At 38.3% G+C, this 21,962-nt stretch overlaps 2 protein-coding genes across 3 annotated transcripts in view; one reads left to right on the top strand and one right to left on the bottom strand.

Annotated features, from left to right (window-relative positions):
* The window catches only part of LRRC17 (leucine rich repeat containing 17), a 46,938-nt gene extending 37,098 nt beyond the window's left edge, over positions 1–9,840 (bottom strand). Inside the window, exon 1 of the mRNA XM_024557477.3 lies at positions 9,720–9,840. The gene's annotated coding sequence lies outside the window, so the exon portion shown is untranslated. The remainder of the gene's footprint in view (positions 1–9,719) is intronic.
* FBXL13 (F-box and leucine rich repeat protein 13) overlaps positions 1–21,962 on the top strand; it is a 287,440-nt gene that overhangs the window by 163,908 nt on the left and 101,570 nt on the right. The window contains exon 12 of one of the 2 annotated variants that reach the window (XM_024558073.4): positions 9,650–9,779. The exons of the other annotated variant lie outside the window; for it this stretch is intronic. Coding sequence (XP_024413841.3) covers positions 9,650–9,779 — 130 coding nt within the window. The remainder of the gene's footprint in view (positions 1–9,649; positions 9,780–21,962) is intronic. 2 annotated transcript variants of the gene reach the window in all.

Raw genomic sequence — 21,962 nt, 5'->3', positions numbered from 1 at the left:
TATAGTAAATGTATGTATATTTATATACATAATTTTTGAAGTTCTAGTTGTTAGAAAATTACCTATATGTCAATAATTGAAGATAAAATAAAATAGGAACTAATTTATATGTTTACAACAATTAGTCTCCCTATCAGGAAAATAGTATATTTCTAATTTTTTTCAAATGTTCTTAAATGTCTGAATAAAATTTTGTTTTATTCACATGGATAATTTTTTGAAAGTTATTCCTAGGTATCTCTTTAGTTGCTATTGTGAATGGTGTCTTTTCTGATTGTATTTTCTCATTTTATTTTCTGAATAGTATTTTTGAACTTGGGTAGAGGTGCAGATATCTTTTAACACTTTTCATTTGTATGATTGAATTGATTTCTCCCCTTTTATAATAAAAAATTGGGCTATGGAATTACCTCTAAATAAGAATTTAGGAAAAGCTTATACGATTTGATAAGAATTATTTTCATTTCCTAAACAAACTTTTGTATATTAGATTTTCTCTTTGACCAAATAATTATCTGCAAGAGAAATTTTGGTTTCAAGTGGCTAAAGTTTCTTTTATTAAGCTGCTGTTTTTAATTTCTAGCTTTGTACTCTGTGGTCAAGAAATATAGATTGAATTATTTCTACTTTTTAGAATTTATTGAGATTTCTTGGTGGAGTAGTTTATATAATCAATTTCAGTAAATCATCCATGAATGTTTAAAATACAAAAGTTTCTTTCAGAGAACATTTTTCTGTGTGTGTGTATGTGTGTATAACATAGGCAATAGTGATATACTAGTCTCCGATTATAATCAAGCTTTCCTTAATTTATTTTGATGTTATTGTTTTATACATAAAGATAAAACAAGCAGTACATTGCATTATCAGTTGTGGCATATATTCACACAGACTTATACTCTTTATCCTGGTCAGTGTTTCTTTGTCTTAAATAGTTTATCTGCTAGTAATACAGTCACTTTTGTTTTCTTTCGCCTGTGCTTTGTGGGATAACTTTATGTACACCCATGTACACCGGTATTTTTAGCCTTTGTGTCACTGGATTTTGGGTTTGTCTTTATATGCAGCACATAGCGAACTTCTATTTCTAAGACCTTCAGTCTCTTTGCCTCTGTAAGAGGCTGGTTTAAAAGATTACTATTTCTTGGAGAACCAAGATGGTGGCGTAGGTAGACACACTGCGCCTCCTCGCACAACCAGAACTGACAGAGAATCGAACAGCAAGGGGGACCGACACCAAGGGGGACCGACACCAAGGAAATAGAAAATAAACATTCATCCAGACTGGTAGGAGGGGCGGAGACGGGCACCGGGGTGGAGAGGACTAGCGTGGCTGTGGCGGGACCGAGACTGGCGGAGTGTGGGACAAATGGCGCAGGCAGTCCGAGCAATAGCAGACCCTGCGGCCCCACATTTGTACAGATAAACCCAGAGGGCTGGACTCAGTGGTGGAGAGTGGGGCAGGCAGAGTGGCGGGTAGCACCCTGCGGCACCACATTCGCCCACAGATAAACCGGACAAACAGCAGCCTGCGCAACCCAGGGCTCCAGCTCCGGGAAATAAAGCCTCAAACCTCTGATTGAAAGCGCCCCTGGGGGTTGGGGTGGCAGCAGGAGAGACTCCCAGCCTCACAGGAGAGGTTGTTGGAGAGATCCACAGGGGCCTAGAGTGTGCACAGGCCCACTTACTCTGGAACCAGCACCAGAGTGGCCCAGTTTGATTGTGGGTATCGGAGTAAAAGATTGAAAGCCGGAGGAGAGTGAGGCGGGCGCCATTGCTCCCACTTGGCCCCTCCCCCACGTACAGGGTCACAGCGCAGCGACCAGCATTACCCTGCCCCGGTAAACACCTAAGGCTCCGCCCCTTAAAGTAACAGACGCACCAAGACAAAAAAACAACAAAAAAAATGGCCCAAATGACAGAACACTTCAAAGCTCCTGAAAAAATACAACTAAGCGACGAAGAGATAGCCAACCTATCGGATGCACAGTTCAAAGCACTGGTTATCAATATGCTCACAGACTTGGTTGAATCTATTCGAAAAACAGATGAAAAAATGAAGCCTATGCAAATAGAAACAAAGGAAAATGTACAGGGAACCAATAGTGATGAGAAGGAAACTGGGACTCAAATCAATGGTGTGGACCAGAAGGAAGAAACAAACATCCAACCAGAAAAGAATGAAGAAACAAGAACTTGGAAAAATGAGGAGAGGCTCAGGAACCTCCCGGACGCCTTGAAACATTCCAACATCCGAATTATAGGGGTGCCAGAAGGAGAAGAGGAAGAACAAAAAACTGAAAACTTATTTGAACAAATAATGAAGGAGAACTTCCCTAATCTGGCAAAGGAAATAGACTTCCGGGAAGTCCAGGAAGCTCAGAGAGTCCCAAAGAAGCTGGACCCAAGGAGGAACACGCCAAGGCACATCATAATTACATTACCCAAGATTAAACGCAAGGACCTACATCCAAGATTACTGATCCAGCAAAGCTATCACTTAGAATGGAAGGGAAGATAAAGTGCTTCTCAGATAAGGTCAAGTTAAAGAAGTTCATCATCACCAAGCCCTTATTATATGAAATGTTAAAGGGAGTTACTTAAGAAAAAGAAGATCAAAAAAAGGAACAGTAAAAATGACAGCAAACTCACAGTTATTAACAGCCACACATAAAACAAAAACGAAAGCAAACTAGGCAAACAACTAGAACATGAGGGTTGTCATTAAGGGAGTGGGAGGGGGAGAGGGGACTAAAGGTACAGAGAATAAGTAGCATAGATGATAGGTGGAAAATAGACAGGGGGAGGGTAAAAATAGTGTAGGAAATGTAGAAGCCAAAGAACTTATAAGTATGACCTATGGACATAAACTATAGGGGGGGAATGTGGGAGGGAGGGGGGTGGGCAGGATGGAGTGGAGTGGGGGGGGAAATGGGACAACTGTAATAGCATAATCAATAAATATATTTAAAAAAAAGATTACTATTTCTTGTCAAAATCAAGTGTATGGTCTTATATTTATCATCTTGCTTTGTGTTTTGGGTTTTTTGATTCTTGTGTTACTGTGCTCATTATTTTTGCATTTTGCATATAAACTCTTGTTTACTTTCATAATCTAAAGGTATTTCAAAAGTATGTACATGTTCTGTTGTGTATTCTAACTAGCAGCTATATATATAAAGAACACGCTTTAACATATTCTCTCATAATTTTTTCTAATTATCAGTTATGATGAAACAATGACCTTGACTCTTTCTTGTTAGACAAGAGATCTGATTTGCTTTATCTCTCCCTTGTGCTTGATGCCCTTCCATTTCCACTCCCCTGTATGTAAACACATATTAATCAAAATTTGTGTTACTCATTTAACTTCCTCTTAATACTGATTTTTGGTGTTTGCACTCAGAAATGTAATCATATTTGTAATGATTATGCAGTCCTAACTGTAGTTTTGTTATTCATTGATGGTCCATTTGCTCCACAATTTCCTTATTCTTTACTTTTGATTTTGATTCATCCTATAATAACTGGAAAGGTAGTGTTTAAAACTCTTTATCTGGAAAGATGTGTAAGTGATTTGCAGCCATTGTTTTCTGAAAATGACTTTCCATCGTCTTGGAGGGTAGACAACAACTTCTCTTGGTGTGCAGTTCTTGAATCATGTCTCTTTTACCCTTAAAACCTTAACAATATTGTTCCATAATCTTGGAATCCTAGTTAAAGAGAAGTCAAAAGCCAGCTTGATTTTTTTTTTGTTCCTTTGTTGGTAACCTATTATTTTTCTGCCAAGATGCTTCCAAGAAATTTCTTTTCTCTGAGGAACTAAAAAACATGTTCCAAGTTTAATTGTGTTTTTTCAATTAATTTTCCTAAAACATAGCAAAACTTTTGAACATTAAAACTTAGCTCTTTTCTCAGCCAAGGAAGATTTTTTTTTTTAATGCTTGTATTCCATTTGTTCCTGTTCTATCTTAAGAATCTTCTTTTATATTTAGATCAAATTTTTATTCCTGTCCTTGAAAGCTGCATTCTTCTCTCTAATTCTTACCTCTGCATACACTTCCTCAGTATACTGCATTTTCTATATCAATAGGTCTCAAAGTGTGTTCTAAGAATAGCTGTGTTTCAGTATATATTTAATAACTGGCTAGGGTACAGGGAAAGGGGATGTGCTGATCTGTAGAATTTATTGACTTCTGCGATATAAGTAAATACTTCCACCATGGTCAATTTTAAGCTACCAACGTGAATTAGAGTGGGAAGAGATGCTCAGTTAGCTCTCATGAGCTGGGCTTCTTTAAGATTCTCTAATCCTATAAAACATCACTCACTACTTTTCTTTAGACATTCCATATTAAGCTTTAAAATTATATAAATATATGTGTGTGTATGAGTGTGTGTGTGTGTGTGTGTGTGTGTGGCAACAGATAGAAAAATAGGACCAAAATGAGAATTTTGTCATATAAAAAATGTACATTAACTTCCTTATCATGAGAAAAATACATTTCATAATGATTCTTTCTTTTTGCTTTGTTTTCCATTGTTTCAAATATGCTTGGGTAGGCAAAAGTGTTCTTTAAACTATAAATAACCAGAGAAATGTTTGTTGCTGCTGTCATTCTCTCTCCCGTGCCTTTAGTATTTCTTTCCAAAAAAATCACTTGCCAGAAGAAAGATGTAATTTGTTTGCCCTTCTTGGCAGCATTGATTTGCCACTTTTTTATCTGAATATTTTTCCTCGCTTTTGGGGAGACTTGCTCAGTTTTCCTAAGTCCAAAATGAGGGCTGTCCATAGCACATGCCCATTCCAGGACTTTTTTATTTCTAAATATTTCCTGAATGAAACCCTTTCCATATATTCCCAATGCCACCACCCACGTGGTACTCAGCACCTCATCTGGCTCAGCATCCTGATGCTTCAGCTTCTGGTCTCTTTTCCCTTCAGTCTGCTCTGCCTGACGCTGCAAGAAGTATCCTCCAGGCACAATCATCTTACTATATCTTTGACTCGTTTGAAGTCTAGACTCTTCCCTTACTGGCCCTTAACATTATCTGATCAAACTTTTCTGCCCAGGTTTCCCAAGGGAAGTGCTTAGCTGTGGTCACCTGATTGCTCTTGCTTCTCTTTCTCTACAGCTGGAGTGCCTTTCTCCTTGTCTGTGCCAGTCCACAGCGCTCACACCTCATGTCACACCATCTACCAGAAGTCTGTGGTGGTTTCTCCTTTCCCTACATTCTAATAGCAACATTCATTCACTTATTTGTCGTGTATTGATGAGCTATGATGTGTGAGGCATTCTAGGCAAGCAGTGCTGATTAAAGCTATTATGATCTTTGCTTCTCAATGGAGCATTATATGCCATAGTGGCATGGTGCCTCATTATTTTTCATATAGATGAATTGATTTTTCAGTTGGCTTGGAAATTTCTTACCAGCAGACATTCTCACGTTATATAGTTTCACCAATGCCCATCAGAGTGGGGCAGAGAGAGGACGCCGTTGCCTGGACCGGACATCCTCAAGATCTACCCTGTAAACAGGAGGTCAAATCACTGCATTTGGATTTTCTGTAGGAATTCTACCATGCAAAACTGCCTTTTTGAGACTAAAGAGCCTAACACTCAACTTAAAAGAATTCACATGTAAATTCTCTCTTTTATGGACTGGGCCTTGTCTTGGTGACTTTTCTGAGAAATTTTTGGTAAAATACATAGTAATTCTACATTCCTTACAGTAGCAACTGCCTCAAGCATTGGAGATCTAACACAAAAGGCCTCAATTCTTTAATGAAAACACCCAGGAGAATGGAGAAAAATTGTCTCTGTAGTTACTATAAGAATTGTGATTTCTTAAAGATTATTGTAACAGTAGAAAAATAAATAACAAAAAGAAACCTGCCCCTTAAACAAGGAAGTTTTAGTTAATAAATAATTAGGAAAAGATAAACACTGACTGAAAACACTGCCTCAAAGTGGAATTATAATTACAATGTTGTTTCTGGGTTGGGAAAATTATGAACCAGATTTTACTCAAGTAAGGGACATGTTTCTTTACCAAAATTCAAAATAAAAAGTAGCAATATTGCATAAAATTTGCCAAATTTGCAATTTCACTGTCAACTGAAACTTTTCCCTTCCTCAGCAGTTAAAGTCTGCAGCCTGTAAATCCCTAGGAAGGCTGACAGGGCTGCTCTAGATTCCTGTATTTCGATTTCAAACCAACGGTTCCCATGAGGTTCCACTTTGAAGAGAGCCATCTAGAGACTTTCAATCTGGGAGTCATTGTCTCTAATGAGCGCCTCTTTTGCCAAAGCCTAAGTTCTTAACCTGGGGCCAATGGCTCCCCCAAGGGGACCAAGGATAAAATTCAGAGGTTCCATGAATTTTGATGAGGAAAAAAAAATCTGTATTTTCACTAAGCTCTGACTGAAATGTAGGTAAAAGTTCAGCGTAATTAATAGCAGTCCCTGGGACTCTTTCAATCACATAAATCACAAATATTTCCTTATCGTAAATATTTTCTTCTTATATTTGTTAAAAAATATTTCGAAATGTCTTTGGCACTCATCACTACTTCAAAATCATGGTAGTTGTTAGAAATCTACTAGACCATATATTATTTCACTCATTTGGTTTTAAAAATATTTGATAATGACTTTCAGTATGATTGGCTACTTTTGTAATCTCAAGTATTTTATTTTATGCATTAGTAACACTATGCTGACAAAGGGCCTGTAGATCTATGTGGTGTCTGACACACAAATAGTTAGGAACTCAGCTCGATTCCCATTTTCGGTATTTGATAACTGATCACATGGACTTTAAGAAGTTGAACAATAGGCTTGGACCAGATTTCAATAGATTTGAATATGCATGATTTTGTAAGAAGTAGTTTCATCACTATAGTTAAAGAAAGACTAATTGATTACAAGCTGAAAAATGGGATGAGAAGAACAGTCTGCAAATGAGTGGACAACACAGGGGAGGAATAAAAACTCCATCAGAGACTATCAGTCTCATTGGAGTTGAAATCGACTAAATGTGACATTGCCACCATGACCAAAATGAGGGTGTAAATGCAATGTGAGGTTCCTCAAACTCTTGGAATCAGTTTATGCACCATTCTTATCAGATGAGTATCTATTCCATTAAGTGGAAGAAGATAGTATGAGTTTCATAAGAACAGTTAATATGTTAGGTGAGGTAGTAGCAATAATAACAATATGTATTTTTAAAGTTTCCACCATATCCCTGTTGTTTTTAATCATTAAAAATCTCAATATAATACTATTACATCTATGTTCTCAGGTAATCGTCACATCTCTAAGCGGAAAGAGCAGATAGGATTACATCCATGTTACAGATGAGAAAAACTGAGCTTCAGTAAAGCTGGAGGCCCACAGTTGGTCAGGGTTAAAAAACAAAGAAAACATTGTAGTCTCCACTTAAGAAATGCAGAAACAATCTCTGAGAGGTTAGGGAAGTTGCAGTATGTGTCAAGACTGGGATTTGAATTCAATTTGGTCAGATTCCAAAACCTTGTGTATTTTCCATTGTGACCAGCTGCCTGCCTCACTCGCTACTCCTTTCTCTGAATTAGGGAGCTAAAAGGTTGTTAGAAATGACATCCATCACCTCCACCCCCGTCCCCAGAAATTGTACTTTACTTGGTTGAATCACAAGAGTATACTTCAGGGAGAGGAAAGTAAAGCATTTCCAAAATTTTGGCATAGCTCTTAGTTAACTAAAGGGATCCAGGAGAGGTGGGACGTGTCTTTTGGATGTTAGTGCTGCTTTTTCCTTCACAGCCCTGCCCACCCAGCCACTGGGGGATCCAGAAGGCATCCCTGTCTGATCTGTTGAATCTCATAGACACAGCAATTACCAGAGAGCATCCGTGTTCTGAACTAAGTGATTCTTGATGGACCGGGAACCACTGTGACAGGGGAACTCAAGAGTTGGAAAATTTTTAGTTTTAAGTACAGTTAATAAGCTTAGTAATTAATGCATGTAAAAAGCTATTGTTCCAGGAACTGGGATGTATAACAGAGCCCACCGTGACTTGAAGAGACCACAAGCAATTTGGCATTTGTGCCCCAGGATTGCAAGCCATCAAGCTGGTGTCCGAGCCATTGTGCTCCAGGGAGAGATACATCCTTACCTGGACTGCAGCTTTTATCTGACTAACATTTTCCCTGAATTCCAAACCCCTTACCTACACTTTTCTTCTTATTAAAAAAAAAGGAAGTGTAAGAAGTTATTTTAGGGTACATAACCCGCCGTCTCCTCAGATCACGGCCATCTGAATAAAGCCCCCATACAGAGTCAATCCTTGTCTCTACTTATTGTGCTGGGGGTGCAGGCCACACAAACCTTGAAGCCCTGACTTTCCTGGTTTCAGTTGTATCATGCACATGTGTTTTTCAAGTTTTAGGAATAAATCTGATTAATGGTCAAATGCTTGCGTGTTTTATTTCCCATTTATGTGAAGGTAAGCTTTATTATTTATTTGTGGGCTTTAGTTGGACAGAGAGGCATTTCCTTTTACTTTTGTTCTTTCTGCTTTCTCATTTGATGTTAAACTGTTGCAGATCACAGACCAAGAGCATGCTGTTAATTTCATTACAAGAGCAGGCAGTAGTGGGTGTTCTTGTACTTTTAAAAAATGCCCGGCTTAAGAGGGTTTGGAAAATTGTCCACAGAGAGTCCTCAAACTGTGAGCCTTTGCATAGTAGTAGAGGCTCATTCTAATTACCTTTCTTTTTTCTGGAAGCTCTCATTTTGGTCATGGTGGTAATGCCATATTTAATCAGTTTCGGCTCCAGTGAGATTGATAGTCTCTAGTGTGGTTTTTATCCCTCTCATGTGTTACCCACTCATTTGCAGACTGTTCTTAACCCATTAAAATATTTTTGTTGTTGTTGTTGACACTATTACAGATGTCCCCGATTTCCCACCTTTACCCCCTTCCACCCAGCCCCCTTCACCACATCGTTGTCTGTGTCCATGGGCTATGCATATGTGCAAATATGTTCTTCTTAACCCATTTTTTAAGCTCTATGGCTTAGTCATCTTTAACCGTAGTTATGAAACTGTTAGAAAATCATGCATATTCACATATACTTTTTCAAACAATTTGCTGATCATGTGCATTTTAAGAGACTGTTGTGTTTAACTTTGCCTCTTTTCTGCCCAAATCCTCACCCTCATGTAACAGTTAATCGCCATTTAAGTGTTTACAAAGGGTTTGTCTTTCTAGACGATTTGCACATTATTTTGGTGCTCCAAAGATAAAACCTAAATGCAACAATAATGCAAACTTTGCAACTTTGTCTTCAAACACAATCTGACTTGCAAACAATATGAATGCACAAATCTCCCTCCTCCCAAAGCTGTATCTCAATCAGCTTTCTTAAGAATCTAGGCATATCTTTATTTTCATTTGAAATATTAATAGGCATTATCTGATATGATACTTCAATCTCCTTTCCTTAACAGGAAGAGAATTAACAAGGCTCAAACTATCAAGTATTTGCAAGGAGAAAAATTAATTTAACAGTTTTACTGCTCTTTGTCTTAGTGGCTAAGGAAAGATATGAGAAAACAACTATATTCACTTTTCTCCCTCTCCTCTCACGCTGTCTTTTCAGGCACTTCCCCAATTTACAGAATCTTAGTTTGGCTTACTGCAGAAAGTTCACAGACAAAGGTTTACGGTACCTGAATTTAGGGAATGGATGCCACAAGCTCATCTATTTGGACCTGTCTGGCTGCACCCAGGTTTGTGTTTTCAGTCTTCGCTTTCCTGCAGCAGGCGAGGAAGTCCTCCGGAGATACTAACGCTGTGCACAGACTACAGCACACTTTTCAGAGGTTTTAAATTACATAACCACAGCTGCCTAAATTTCCCCCAGGATCGCTACTATAGGCTCTTGGCTTCCTTCCACTGGAGTGTCACACCCACAAAAAGGCAGAGCTGATTGGATGATGAAACAGACCACTTCTATGTAGATACTCAGAACAGTTATAATACCAGAGTCCAAATCTTGAAACTTTGGAATTGCTACCAAGACACACAAAAAAAGAAAAACCTTTTTGAGGGAGAATTTGCATGGAACTTTCTGAAATGTGAATTATCTCCCCCAGGGCTTTCAAAGAATAAACAGTAGTAGGTAAAATGCCTCAAGAGTAAAGAAAAAAAGTACAATAAAGATTGTAATTTTAAAAATTGCATTATATCCTTAGGCTAAATAACATGCAGATTTGAGGCCTATATGGAGAAGTATTTAAGTTTGAAAAGCCAGATTAAGGAAATTTGGGCAGAAAATAGGGTAGAGTTGTGGGGGTTAGGACTTGGGACTTTGGAAGTAAGTGCTGTTTCATTGATAGTGTCTTCTGCTCCATTCTGGTAGATATGAGTCATAATTCTTTTAACCTCTCTTCTTCCACCTCTCTGTGTGTTTCATTGATATTAGTATCATAGTATGCCCATCATTCTCTGAGAACAATATAATAGTACAGATGAAACTGGCTGGAATATGGATAATTACCATTTATTGAGTTGATACTGTTACTGAACAGGAGTCTGTCTCTGAGCAGGTCTGCCTACGGCCGATTGTAGTGTGTGGGTCTTTGAGTTCATGTAGGAAAGATTTTACAACACAAATCCAGGTGACTATGAAGACATATTTATTAAACCTGGGGACAGTAAAGCAAGGAAGGGCTTAGCATAGAAGAAGCAACAGGAGAGCCTAGGCAGGGCTGCCTTACCTCACTGGGAAGTCAGAGAAAAGGGGGACCTCAGGGTTATGGTGTCCTCTGATTGGTCAGTGGCAGGGCAGGGGTTCTTTAGTCATTGCAGTTGGTTCTGGCCATGGTCCACCTGGTTTTGCTACTTTTTGGAGCCTGAAGCTGAGGCCTAGATGTTATCTTCAGGGAGGACAGGCCAGGGGAAGAAAGGTTACCCTGGGGGCGGGGTCCTTGTTTTTCCTGTTTTGCCTTCTGCCTCATTGACCATCTGCACTTGGCCTTGAATGGCTTGGCCAGTTTGTTCAGCTATCTGTCTCTGTTTTTCTATTCCACTTGCCAAGGGATTTCCCTAGCTGCTTATTATCCTGTCTCATTACTATATGCCAGGCAGCATACTGAGTGCTTTATACCGATCAGATTTACTCCTCATACAAACGCTGTGGAGTATGTATTTATGATTCCCATTTAAATATGAAGTGACCAACACTCCCAAGGTTGCACAGCTGATAAAAGCACATAGGACTTGTTCAGTTATAAGCACCTATTGGCAGATACCTTGTTTTATGGTTCCTAGGCAGTGGGGAGAACAAAGGGGAAGGAAGGGGAGGATTCTAAACTAGGTCTGAAACAGCTAGAACTTACTTACATATTTTTAATGATCTAATGATGTGTAAACTTGCTGAGCAATATCTACAATCCCTCTTATGACCAGATTGTCTTGCCATTTGTTCCAGCTCGACTAAACTTTAGACAGGCTTTTTGCTGAGTCTTGGACCTTACCCTCTTTTTAAGTAGATTTTTTTTTTTAAATCATCACCTGATGATATGTCTGTATTAATATTAGAGAGAAAGGAAGAGACAGAAAGAGAGAAAAACAATCAACTTGGCACCTCCCGTGCACTTCGACCAGAAATCAAACCCACGACCCAAGCATGTGCCCTGACCAGGGACTGAACTCACAACTTCTTGGTGTACAAGACAATGCTCCAACCAGTGGAGCCACCTGGCCAGTGCCTAACCTCCTTTTTCTTAGAGTATTTACTTACTTTTTAAAACTTGCAGTTGCACATTCTTTCTCTGTTCCTTTGAGATGTAAACCTCTTAAAAAGCTTTTTGCCAGTTTCATAACCCAGGACAGTCTTTCTCAAGCACCTGGGAGCCAGGCTTTGAAATGTAATCATCAAGGGAGATAACACTATTATCTCCTAGTCTCTGCTGAAAGACAGAAGCCTACTTTTGGTAGTGGTGTGGATTAGTAAACACAGATGGCCTAATCATGGGGAAAGTATTTGCAGATTCAGGAGTAACTCTATGCGCTTGACACATTCCATTGATCACTATCCCCCTAAATATACATCCTCTGATACTTTACACAAGCTCACCCTATGCTTAAAAACACTCCCTATAAGTGTGGCTTACCTTCTTGTTCTTCTCAGTTTTCATGAGGTGATTATTGAAGCAACAACACACAAATACATATAGACATGTGTAAGGATAAATATTCATAGGTATAGAAAAGTGGATACTTAGATATAGAATTGCAATGCTATATTTAGAATCAAAGGATAGATCAAGAGCTTCCCAGATAAGAAAAAGCTAAAGGAATTCATTACTACCAAACCAGTTTTTCAGGAAATGTTAAGCGTCCTCTTTAAGAGAAAGAACAAATAAAAAAAGATCAAAATGTAAAAAACAAAATGACAATAAATACATATCTACCAATAATTACTTTAAATGCAAATGAATTAAATACTCCAATCAAAAGACATATGGAGGTGAATGGATAGCAAAACAAGACCCTTACACATGCTGTCTGCAAGATACTCACTTCAGATTGAAAGACACACACAGAGTGAAAGTAAAGGAATGGAAAAATGTATTTTGTGAAAATGGAAACAAACAAACAAACAAAAAGCTGGGATAGCAATACTTATACCAGACAAAACAAACTTTAAAACAAAGGCTGTATAACAAGAGACAAAGAAGTAATTCCACTTCTGGATATTTATCCAAAGAAACCCAAAACACTAATTTGAAAAGACATATGCATCCATATGTTCACTGCAGAATTATTTACAATAGCCAAGGTATGGAAGCAACCTAAGTGTTTTATGGATAGAGAAGAAGTGATACATACTTACAATGGAATCTGACTCATCCATAAAAAGAATGAAGTCTTGCCATCTGCAACAACATGGATGGACCTAGAGGGTATTATGCTGAGTGAAATAAGTCAGACAGAGAAAGACAAATGCCAGATGATTTCACTTATATGTAGAATCGAAAAAACAAAATAAACAAATAGGCAGAACAGAAAAAATCCAAATAAACAGAATAAATTGTCTCCATAACCATATATACTGGCATTTAATGTAATTATATACATATCACTACACAAGCAAATTTGAAATGTCCTGAAATTTTAGAGTTCACATATAAGAAACTTTATAGAGGTATTTCCAAATTTAACATTATAAAACTTCACATGACTTTATGATAATGAAGAGTTAAGCTGAAAGAAGATTTTCTGAACTATCAATTTAAAAGTTTTGGTTAATCTTTCTAGGGAAGGAAGACTATTGTTTTTTTCAATCATATTTAGAAAATATAGAATATCAAATTTTTATATAAAGAGACCATCAAATGGTATGGAGCTAAAAGTATTGCAAAGTTGTATTAGTAAGTTAATTAATAAATGACAATATACTTTTCTAAAAAGTTGAAATGAGAAGTTTCAAATCAATGAAACTCTGCCTAAATATATATGTAAAACACATAGATATTGTCTGCCTTTAAATTTTGAACCAACATTTAAAATATTGGAGTTTTCACATAAAAATGTAGACTGCATGCTTCTATTAAAAAAAACTAGAAGAACTAGCAAAATTGGGCCTGCATTCCCTCACGGCATCAATGGGCTGGCGCTGAGTCAGCTTCGCCCCACTGAGATGGAGCCTGCTCTCCTGTTTGACACCCTCTCCTACACTCAGTAACGTCTTCCTGTATGTGCACTTACACCTAGACTGCTACCACTTAATTGCACCACCTACCTGTCCTCAGCAGCTTTGGAGCTTGGTCTGAGTATGTTCCTGGTGGTCCTTTAATCTGTTAAGTCTCAAACCACAGAAAAGGTAGTATTTCACATCATTATGCAAAACAGTGTTGGTTTATTTTGTTCATTTCTTTTCCATTTCCATTTGTTCATTTGACAATTCAACAGGGTTTTAACTCTAAGTGTCAGACACTGTTTCAGGCACTGGAAATCATGCCATTTAAAACTGAGCCCCTTTAGACCAATTGGGAGTAAAAATATGGGCTCATTATTAACCACACATATCTTTGAAATGGTTGCTGCTATAGCTGCGGAAAGAGTAGGTAAAGATAGATGTTACTGCTTCTGAGGGACAAGTCCTTTGAGGATACTCTCTTTACCTCCTCAGGTCTGGGTGTGAGAATAGTTTCCCTCTTTCAGGCCTACCTGCCTTGATATGACAGCACAAAAATGGTTTCAGAGAAAGAAAATGGACAATTCACAGATTTTTCAGGTTCTCCCCTTAGAAACTGAAATCTATTTTTTTCTTTTTTATCCTCACCCAAGGCCTTTTTTTTTTTTTTTCATTGCTTTTAGAGAGAGAGGAAGGGAGAGAGAAAACAGTGATGTGAGAGAGAAACATTGGTTGGCTGCCTCCTGCACACATTCAGGCCTGGTATCATTCACGTCTGGACCAGGGATCAAACCGGCAACCTAGGTACGTGCCCTGACCAGAAACTGAACCTGCGACCTTTTGGTTACAGGACTATGCTCCAACCAACTGAGCCACACCGGCCATGGCTGTATTTTCTTTTTGTTATTGTTGTTGTTGTTGTTAAGATCATTTATTTATTTATTTTTTTAGAGATGGGAAGGAAGGAGAAAGAGAGGGAGAGAAACATCAATGTGTGGTTGCCTCTTGAGCACCCCCAACTGTGTATCTGGCCTTCAACCCATGCATGTGCCCTGACTGGGAATTGAACTGATGACTCTTTGGTCCACAGGCTGGCACTCAACCCCTGAGCCATACCAGCCAGGACTGTATTTTCTTTTTATGCTGGAAATTTTGCACTATAAAGTCAGGTATTAATATATTTGACCAAGAAAAAGGTCTAATAAAACAAGACTTCAGAGGAGAAGCTAATAACTAAGTGCTTTTCATTGGTGCCTGAGTGCCTGCTGCATACTGGACACTGTGTCCAGCATTCCTTTCTTCCAGTAACTCTGGGTTAACATAAATGAGACACATCAAGGGCTAAGCTTTAATGTAGTCATGGCTGCTCTCAAAAGGAAAGATACAATCTTGTGAAAGAATTGTAACCATATCTGTTAGAAAAAAATAAATGGATGATGGAGAATTGCAAAGAAAAGTGAACATCAATTATACATATTTTAGAAATATTCCATATTCTTTTGGGACTGCATAAACACTGTCGGTGTAATGTGATTGGTTTCCTAAGGAATACCAGAACTTGCATGTGCCCCTGCATGTCATCATCTTTGATGTGGTTGAGGAAATGCCTCTGCTCAGTTTCTCCTCCTCAAAGAAGCCTCTGCTCCCACTCAGCCCTAAGTCAGGATAGGTCCGCTCCGGCATGCTCTTTCACTATCCATTGCAGACCTCTGACCATACACTTATCACTTCAAATTTTCTAGTTTTCTTTTTTCACTTAAAAATAATCTTAGCTTTTCCCCCTTAATCCATGTTAAACACACACACACACACACACACACAGAGAAAATAAAAAAACTTTAAAATTACCTAAAAATTCACCACCTAGAAATAATAAATGCTATTAGTAAAAAAGCTTTTTGGTCTTTTTTCTATGCAGGCTTATATTCTTTTAAACTAAAAATGATTATATAGTACACATATCTGTCATTTAATATTCTATAAAGTGAACATCTATTTCATTAAGTATTCTCCTATAACTTTGTAAATAGATTTATAGTATTCCATTGTACCAAGACACCAATATATATTTCACTATTCATTATTGGCCTACCATAACTTGCTATCATCAATAACCTGTGAGGAAAATTCTATTGTTGTTCAATTACAATTGCCTGTATTTTCTCCCTATCCCTCTACCCAACCCCAGCCAAACCCACCTCCCTCCCCTGCTTCCACCCTCCCCCTTGGTTTTGTCTATGTGCCCTTTATAGTAGTTCCTGAAAACCCTTCTCCCCACTATCCCTTCCCCCCTCCCCTCTGGCTATTGCTAGATTGTTCTTAATTTCAATGTCTCTGGTTATATTTTGTTTGCTTTTTTCTTTTGTTGATTAGGAACATGATATTTTTAATTTGTATTTCTTTGGTCACATAGGTCTAAACCATAGCCAACTGCTTAATAAATATTTATTGAATAATAGCATTCATATTCCAACAGGCTGCTATTGTTAAGATATTTTTGAAATTAATTACAAATTTTCATTTAGAAGCTGAACACAATATTTTTTAACACTATTTTCAGAAGAAAAAAATCTACATTCACTAAAAACGATTCTGGTTGAATCAGTTGAACAACTTTAATTTACTTGCTTTTGTATTTACCATTTACTCAAAGTTATCAAATCTAAACTTAAGCCATAAAATAATTTTTTAAAAACCATGCCTAAACACAATTTGGGAAGACTTTTTGGAGACAAAATTTTTTCATCATGTAAAGAAAGTACCCTTTCCTGTCCTCCTTCCTTATGTATACTCTTGGGGACATTTGGCAACAGTGAATAGGTCCATCTTGTTCTCTGCTCTAAGAAATGTTGTGTGACCTCATGGTAGACATTTACCAGATGTATACCAAATATTTGGATTAACGGGTAGTTAAGTAAGTGTAACTAATGAACTGTTGCATGAGATGTTGGGAGTTTTCCTTTGCACTTCATACTTTTTTCAGGGAACCCTCCTTTCCACTGTGGCTTTGTGGAGCTGTCATCCATGGAGCAACATACCACAGTATTGGGAGCATGGGTTCTGGGTACTTGCATTTTAATCTTGAGTTTGACATTTACTAGGGCAAATTACCTAAACTTTCTCTATACCTTAGTTTCCTTATCTATGAAATGGGAAAACACTAGTCTCTACCTCATAAATGTGGTGTGAAATGTGAGTGAAATGATTTAATACATATAAGAAGGTTATGAGTGTCTGCATATAATAAGTGCTTAGGACCATTAGCTGTTATTATTTGAGTGTTGATATTGGTATTTTCTTGGCTACTGGTTATTTGGCTGAGGGCCTAGACAATCCTAAATTTCACATACAGTGGCTATGATTTTTCTAGGAAGAGTATGAGCCTAGTAGTAAAATTCAGAATCCTTCTAGGTATTCAAGATTGGGAAATATAAGTTCTGTTTTCCCTGAGGTTGCGGGATCTGGAGTGTATAAGTCCAGGCTGATTTGTGGTTCTCTTGCCCAGAAAAATGGAAGAAATTTGTCTGCAGTGGGACAGAATGAAATGCTCACAAAAGACCAACTTTTGAGAGGAAGAGATGATGTCTTTGAGGAGAGAGGACATATTGTTAACTGTTAAACACACCATTGATTCCCTTTCTCCCGAAGCTAGTTTATGTTGGGTTTCCATCATTGCAACAGAAAGAAACTGTCAACTGGTGAGGGTGTGATTCCTATTTAGCCTTCAGTTGGGGAAGCAAAGAATCCTTCTGACTGGGCTTGATGGAGAGCCTCACTCAAGAAAAGATTGACACCCACAGAGAAGGCTGTGGAGGTTTCTTATGGCTTTTCACATGCTTGATTTCTACCATGTATCTGAATTTTTGCTTTGAGCATGCTTTGTGACTGACCACAAAGCAATCCTCCATACCATGAAGCCAAAATAAATTTGCTTCCTGTTTAGCTTCACTAAGAGTTGGGACCGAATGAGTAAAGTCATTCCTTAATGACTTTTTTTGGGTAATGACTTTTGGTCAAAGTGTAATATACATATAGAAAATGCCCGATGCTATGAACATTCATGGACATCTACTCTGATGAACACAGCACATATTCTGTTGTGTATACACATAGGAGTTGAGATGACTAGCTCAAAGTATGTGTATATTTCACTTTCACTGATATTGTTAATTTCCTAAATTGGCTATGTCAATCCTAATAACATTTTTATGATTTAGAAAACTCAAGTCAATGTGATTTCTGTGAGAAAGCTAATACTGTGGCTCTCCAACCTCTTAATAATTAGAGGGACTCAATGTTCAGTTCTTGGTTCACTTTTCTTTTTAGCCTATACCTACTCCCTTGGTGATCTCATCTAAAACATGACTTTAGACTTCTGGTCAAGATGGAGGAGTAGGTAGGTGCACTTTGCCTCCTCACACAACCAAAAGAAGGACAACAACAAATTTAAAAACAAAAAATAACCAGAACCACCAGAAAATCAAATGGTATGGAAGTCCAACGACCAAGGAGTTAAAGAAGAAACATTCATCCAGTCTCGTAGGTGTGGTGCAGATGGGCAACCAGGGCAGAGAGGACTCATGGCAAGGCAGTGGCTGGAGGACAGGGGCAGATGAGGCGGTGACTGGCAGACCCCGCAGTCCTACATTTGTGTGTGGATAAACTAGAAGGAAAAACTGGGTAACAATACAGACTGCACAACCCAGGGTTCCAGCATGGGGAAATAAAACCTCTGGCTGTAAACACCTGTGGGGATTGCAGCAGCGGGAGCAACCCAGCCTCACAGGAGAGTTTGTTGCAGAGACCCACAGGGTCCTAGAATGTACACAAAACCACACACTCAGGAATCAGCACCAAAAGGGCCCAATTTGCTTGGGGGTAGTGAGGGAAGTGACTGAAAGCCAGCCAAGAGCCAAGCAAGCAGCATTGCTCCCTCTCAAACCCATCCCCCACATACAGCACCAGAACGCAATGACGTGGGTTGCCCTGCCCTGGCATATACCTAAGGCTCCAGCCCTTACTACATATCAGGCAAGGCAAGACAAAAAAATATGCCCAAAATGAAAAAAACAGATCAAAGCTCCAAAAATAGAACAAAGTGATGAAAAGAGAGCCCACCTATCAGAAGCAGAGTTCAAGACACTGGTAATCAGGTTGGTCACAGAGATGATTGAGTGTGGACACAAAATAGAGGAAGAACTGAAGGCTATACAAAGTGAAATAAAGGAAAATGTACAAAGAACCAACAGTGATGGGAAGGAAACTGGGACTCAAATCAGCAATTTGGAGCAGAAGGAAAAAAAATAAACATTCAACCACAACGGAATGAAGAAACAAGAATTCAAAACAATAAGGAGAGGCTTAGGAACTTCCGGGACATCTTTAAAAGGTCCAACATCTGAATGATAGGGGTGCCAGAAGGAGAAGAGGAAGAGCAAGAAATCAAAAACTTATTTGAAAACATAATGAAGGAGAACTTCCCCAATCTGGCAAAGGAAATAGACTTCTAGGAAGTCCAGGAAGCTCAGAGAGTCCCAAAGAAGGTGGACCCAAGGAAGCATACACCTAGGCACATCATCATGACATTACCCAAGATTAAAGATAAGGAGAGAGTCTTAAAAGCAACAAGAGAAAAGGAGACATTTACCTACAAAGGAGTTCCCATAAGACTATCAGCTGATTTCTTAAAAGAAACTTCGCGGGCAAGAAGGGGCTCAAAAGAAGTATTTAAAGTCATGAAAGGCGAGGACCTACATCCAAGATTACTCTATCCAGCAAAGCTAATGGGAGGGCAGATAAAGTGCTTCCTAGATAAGATCAGGTTAAAGGAGTTCATCATCACCCAGCCTTTATTACATGAAATGTTAAAGGGACTCACCTAAGAAAAAGAAGATCATCAAAAATATGAACAGTAAAATGACAACAAACTCACAACTATCAACAACTGAACCTAAAAAAAACAAAACAAAAATGAACAAAGCAAACAACTAGAACAGGAACAGAATCACAGAAATGGAGTTCACATGGAGGGTTATCAGTGGGGAGATGGAGTGGGGAGAATGGAGGAAAAGGTACAGGAAATAAGAAGCATAAATGGTAGGTACAAAATAGACAGGGGAAGGTTAAGAATAGTATGGGAAATGGAGAAGCCAAAGAACTTATATGTATGACCCATGGACATGAACTAAGTGGGGGGAATGTGGGTGGGAGGGGGTGTGTAGGGTGTAGGGGAATAAAGGGGGGGGAATGGGACTTGTTGAGGATTTTAGCGTCTATGTTCATCAGCAATATTGGCCTGAAGTCTTCTTTCTTTGTTATGTCTTTATCTGGTTTTGGGATTAGGATGATGTTGGCTTCATAAAAAGAGTTTGGGAGTCTTCCATCTTGTTGAATTTTTTGAAATAATCTGTGGAGGATGGGGGTTAGCTCTCCCTTAAATGCTTTGTAAAATTCTCCTGTGAAACCATCTGGTCCAGGGCTTTTTGATTACTGTTTCAATTTCATCAGGTGTTACTGGTCTGTTCAGGCTTTCTGCTTCTTCTTCATTGAGTTTTGGAAGGTTATATTTTTCTAGAAATTTGTCCATTTCATCTAGGTTTTCACATTTCTTGGCATATAGTTCTTCATAGTAACTTCTTAAAATCCTTTGTATTTCTGTGGTATCAGTTGTAATCTCTCCTCTTTCATTTCTAATTGTATTTATTTGGGTGTTCTCTCTCTCTATTTCTTTATTTTTTTTGATGAGTCTGCTTAAAGGCTTGTCGATTTTGTTTATCTTTTCAAAGAACCAGCTCCTGGATTTATTGATCCTTATAATTGTGCTTTTAGTCTCTATGTCATTTAATTCTGCTCTGATTTTGGTTATTCCCTTCCTTCTACTTGCTCTGGGCTGTCTTTGTTGTTGTTCTTCAAGTTCTTGTAGGTGTAGGGTTAGGCTGTTTATTTGAAATGTTTCTATCTTTTTTAGGTAGGCCTGTATCGTTATGAACTTCCCTCTTGGGACTGCCTTCACTGTGTCCCATATGTTTTTCATTGTTGTGAGTTCATTTTCATTTGTTTCCAGAAACTCTTTGATTTCTTCCCTAATCTCATTCTTCACCCATTCATTGTTCAATAGCATGCTATTCAATCTTCATGAGTTTGAGTGTTTTTGAGTTTTTTCCTTGAGGTTGGTTTCTAGTTTCAGTCCCTTGTGGTCAGAGAAAATGCTTGCTATGATTTCAATTTTCTTGAATTTGTTGAGGCTTGTTTTGTGTCCTATCATGTGGTCTATCTTTGAAAATGTTCCATGTACATTTGAAAAGAATGTGTATTTTGCTTCTTTGGGATGAAAGGCTCTATATATTTCAGTTAAGTTCATTTGATCTAGGACATTGTTCAATGTTGCAATATCTTTGTTGATATTTTGTTTGGAAGATCTGTCCATTTTACATTTTAAAATCCCCTACTATAATTGTGTTGCTGTCAATATCTTTCTTGAAGTCCTCCAAGATTTTCTTCATGTATTTGGGTGCTCCTATGTTGGGTGCATATATATTTACAATGTTTATGTCTTCTTGATGGACTCTTCCCTTGAGTTTTATGAAGTGACCGTCAGGGTCTCTTTTTATGCCCCCCCCTTTTTTTGACATCAATCTCTTACAGAGCTGGTTTGGTGGAGGTGTATTCCTTTAGACTTCTTTTATCTGGGAAACTCCTTATTTGGCCTTCCATCTTAATTGAGAGCCTTGCTGGGTAAAGTAGCCTTGGTTGCAGGCCTCTGGTTCTCATTACTTGGAATATTTCTTGCCATTCTCTTCTGGCTTGGAGCGTTTCCATTGATAAGTCTGCTGCTAGCCTAATTGGGGCTCCCTTGTATGTTTCCTGTGCGTCCCTTGCTACCTTTAAGATTCTCTCTTTGTCTTGGAGTTTTGCCATTTTAATTATGATGTGTCTTGAAGTGGGCCTTTTTGGGTTCCTCTTGATTGGGACTCTGTGTTTCCTGGATTTGTGTGACTTTTTCTCTCATGAAATTAGGGAAATTTTCCATCATTACTTTTTCAAACAGGTTTTCTATCCCTTGCTCCTCTTCTTCTCCTCTGGTATATCTATTATATGGATATTATTACATTTCATGTTGTCCTGAGTATCTCTTAAGCCCTCTTCATTCTTTCTGAGCCTCTTTTCCTTTTCTTGCTCTTTCTGGGTGTTTCTTTTTACCTTGTCCTCCATCTCGCTGATCCAATCCTCTGCTTCATCTGGCCTGCTTTTGATTCCTTCTACTATGTTC

The sequence above is a fragment of the Desmodus rotundus genome, chromosome 6, assembly GCF_022682495.2.
Source record: "Desmodus rotundus isolate HL8 chromosome 6, HLdesRot8A.1, whole genome shotgun sequence".
Lineage (NCBI taxonomy): Eukaryota > Metazoa > Chordata > Mammalia > Chiroptera > Phyllostomidae > Desmodus > Desmodus rotundus.
The sequence above is the reverse complement of the archived record's forward strand: the minus strand, read 5'-3'. Positions and strand labels throughout refer to the sequence as shown.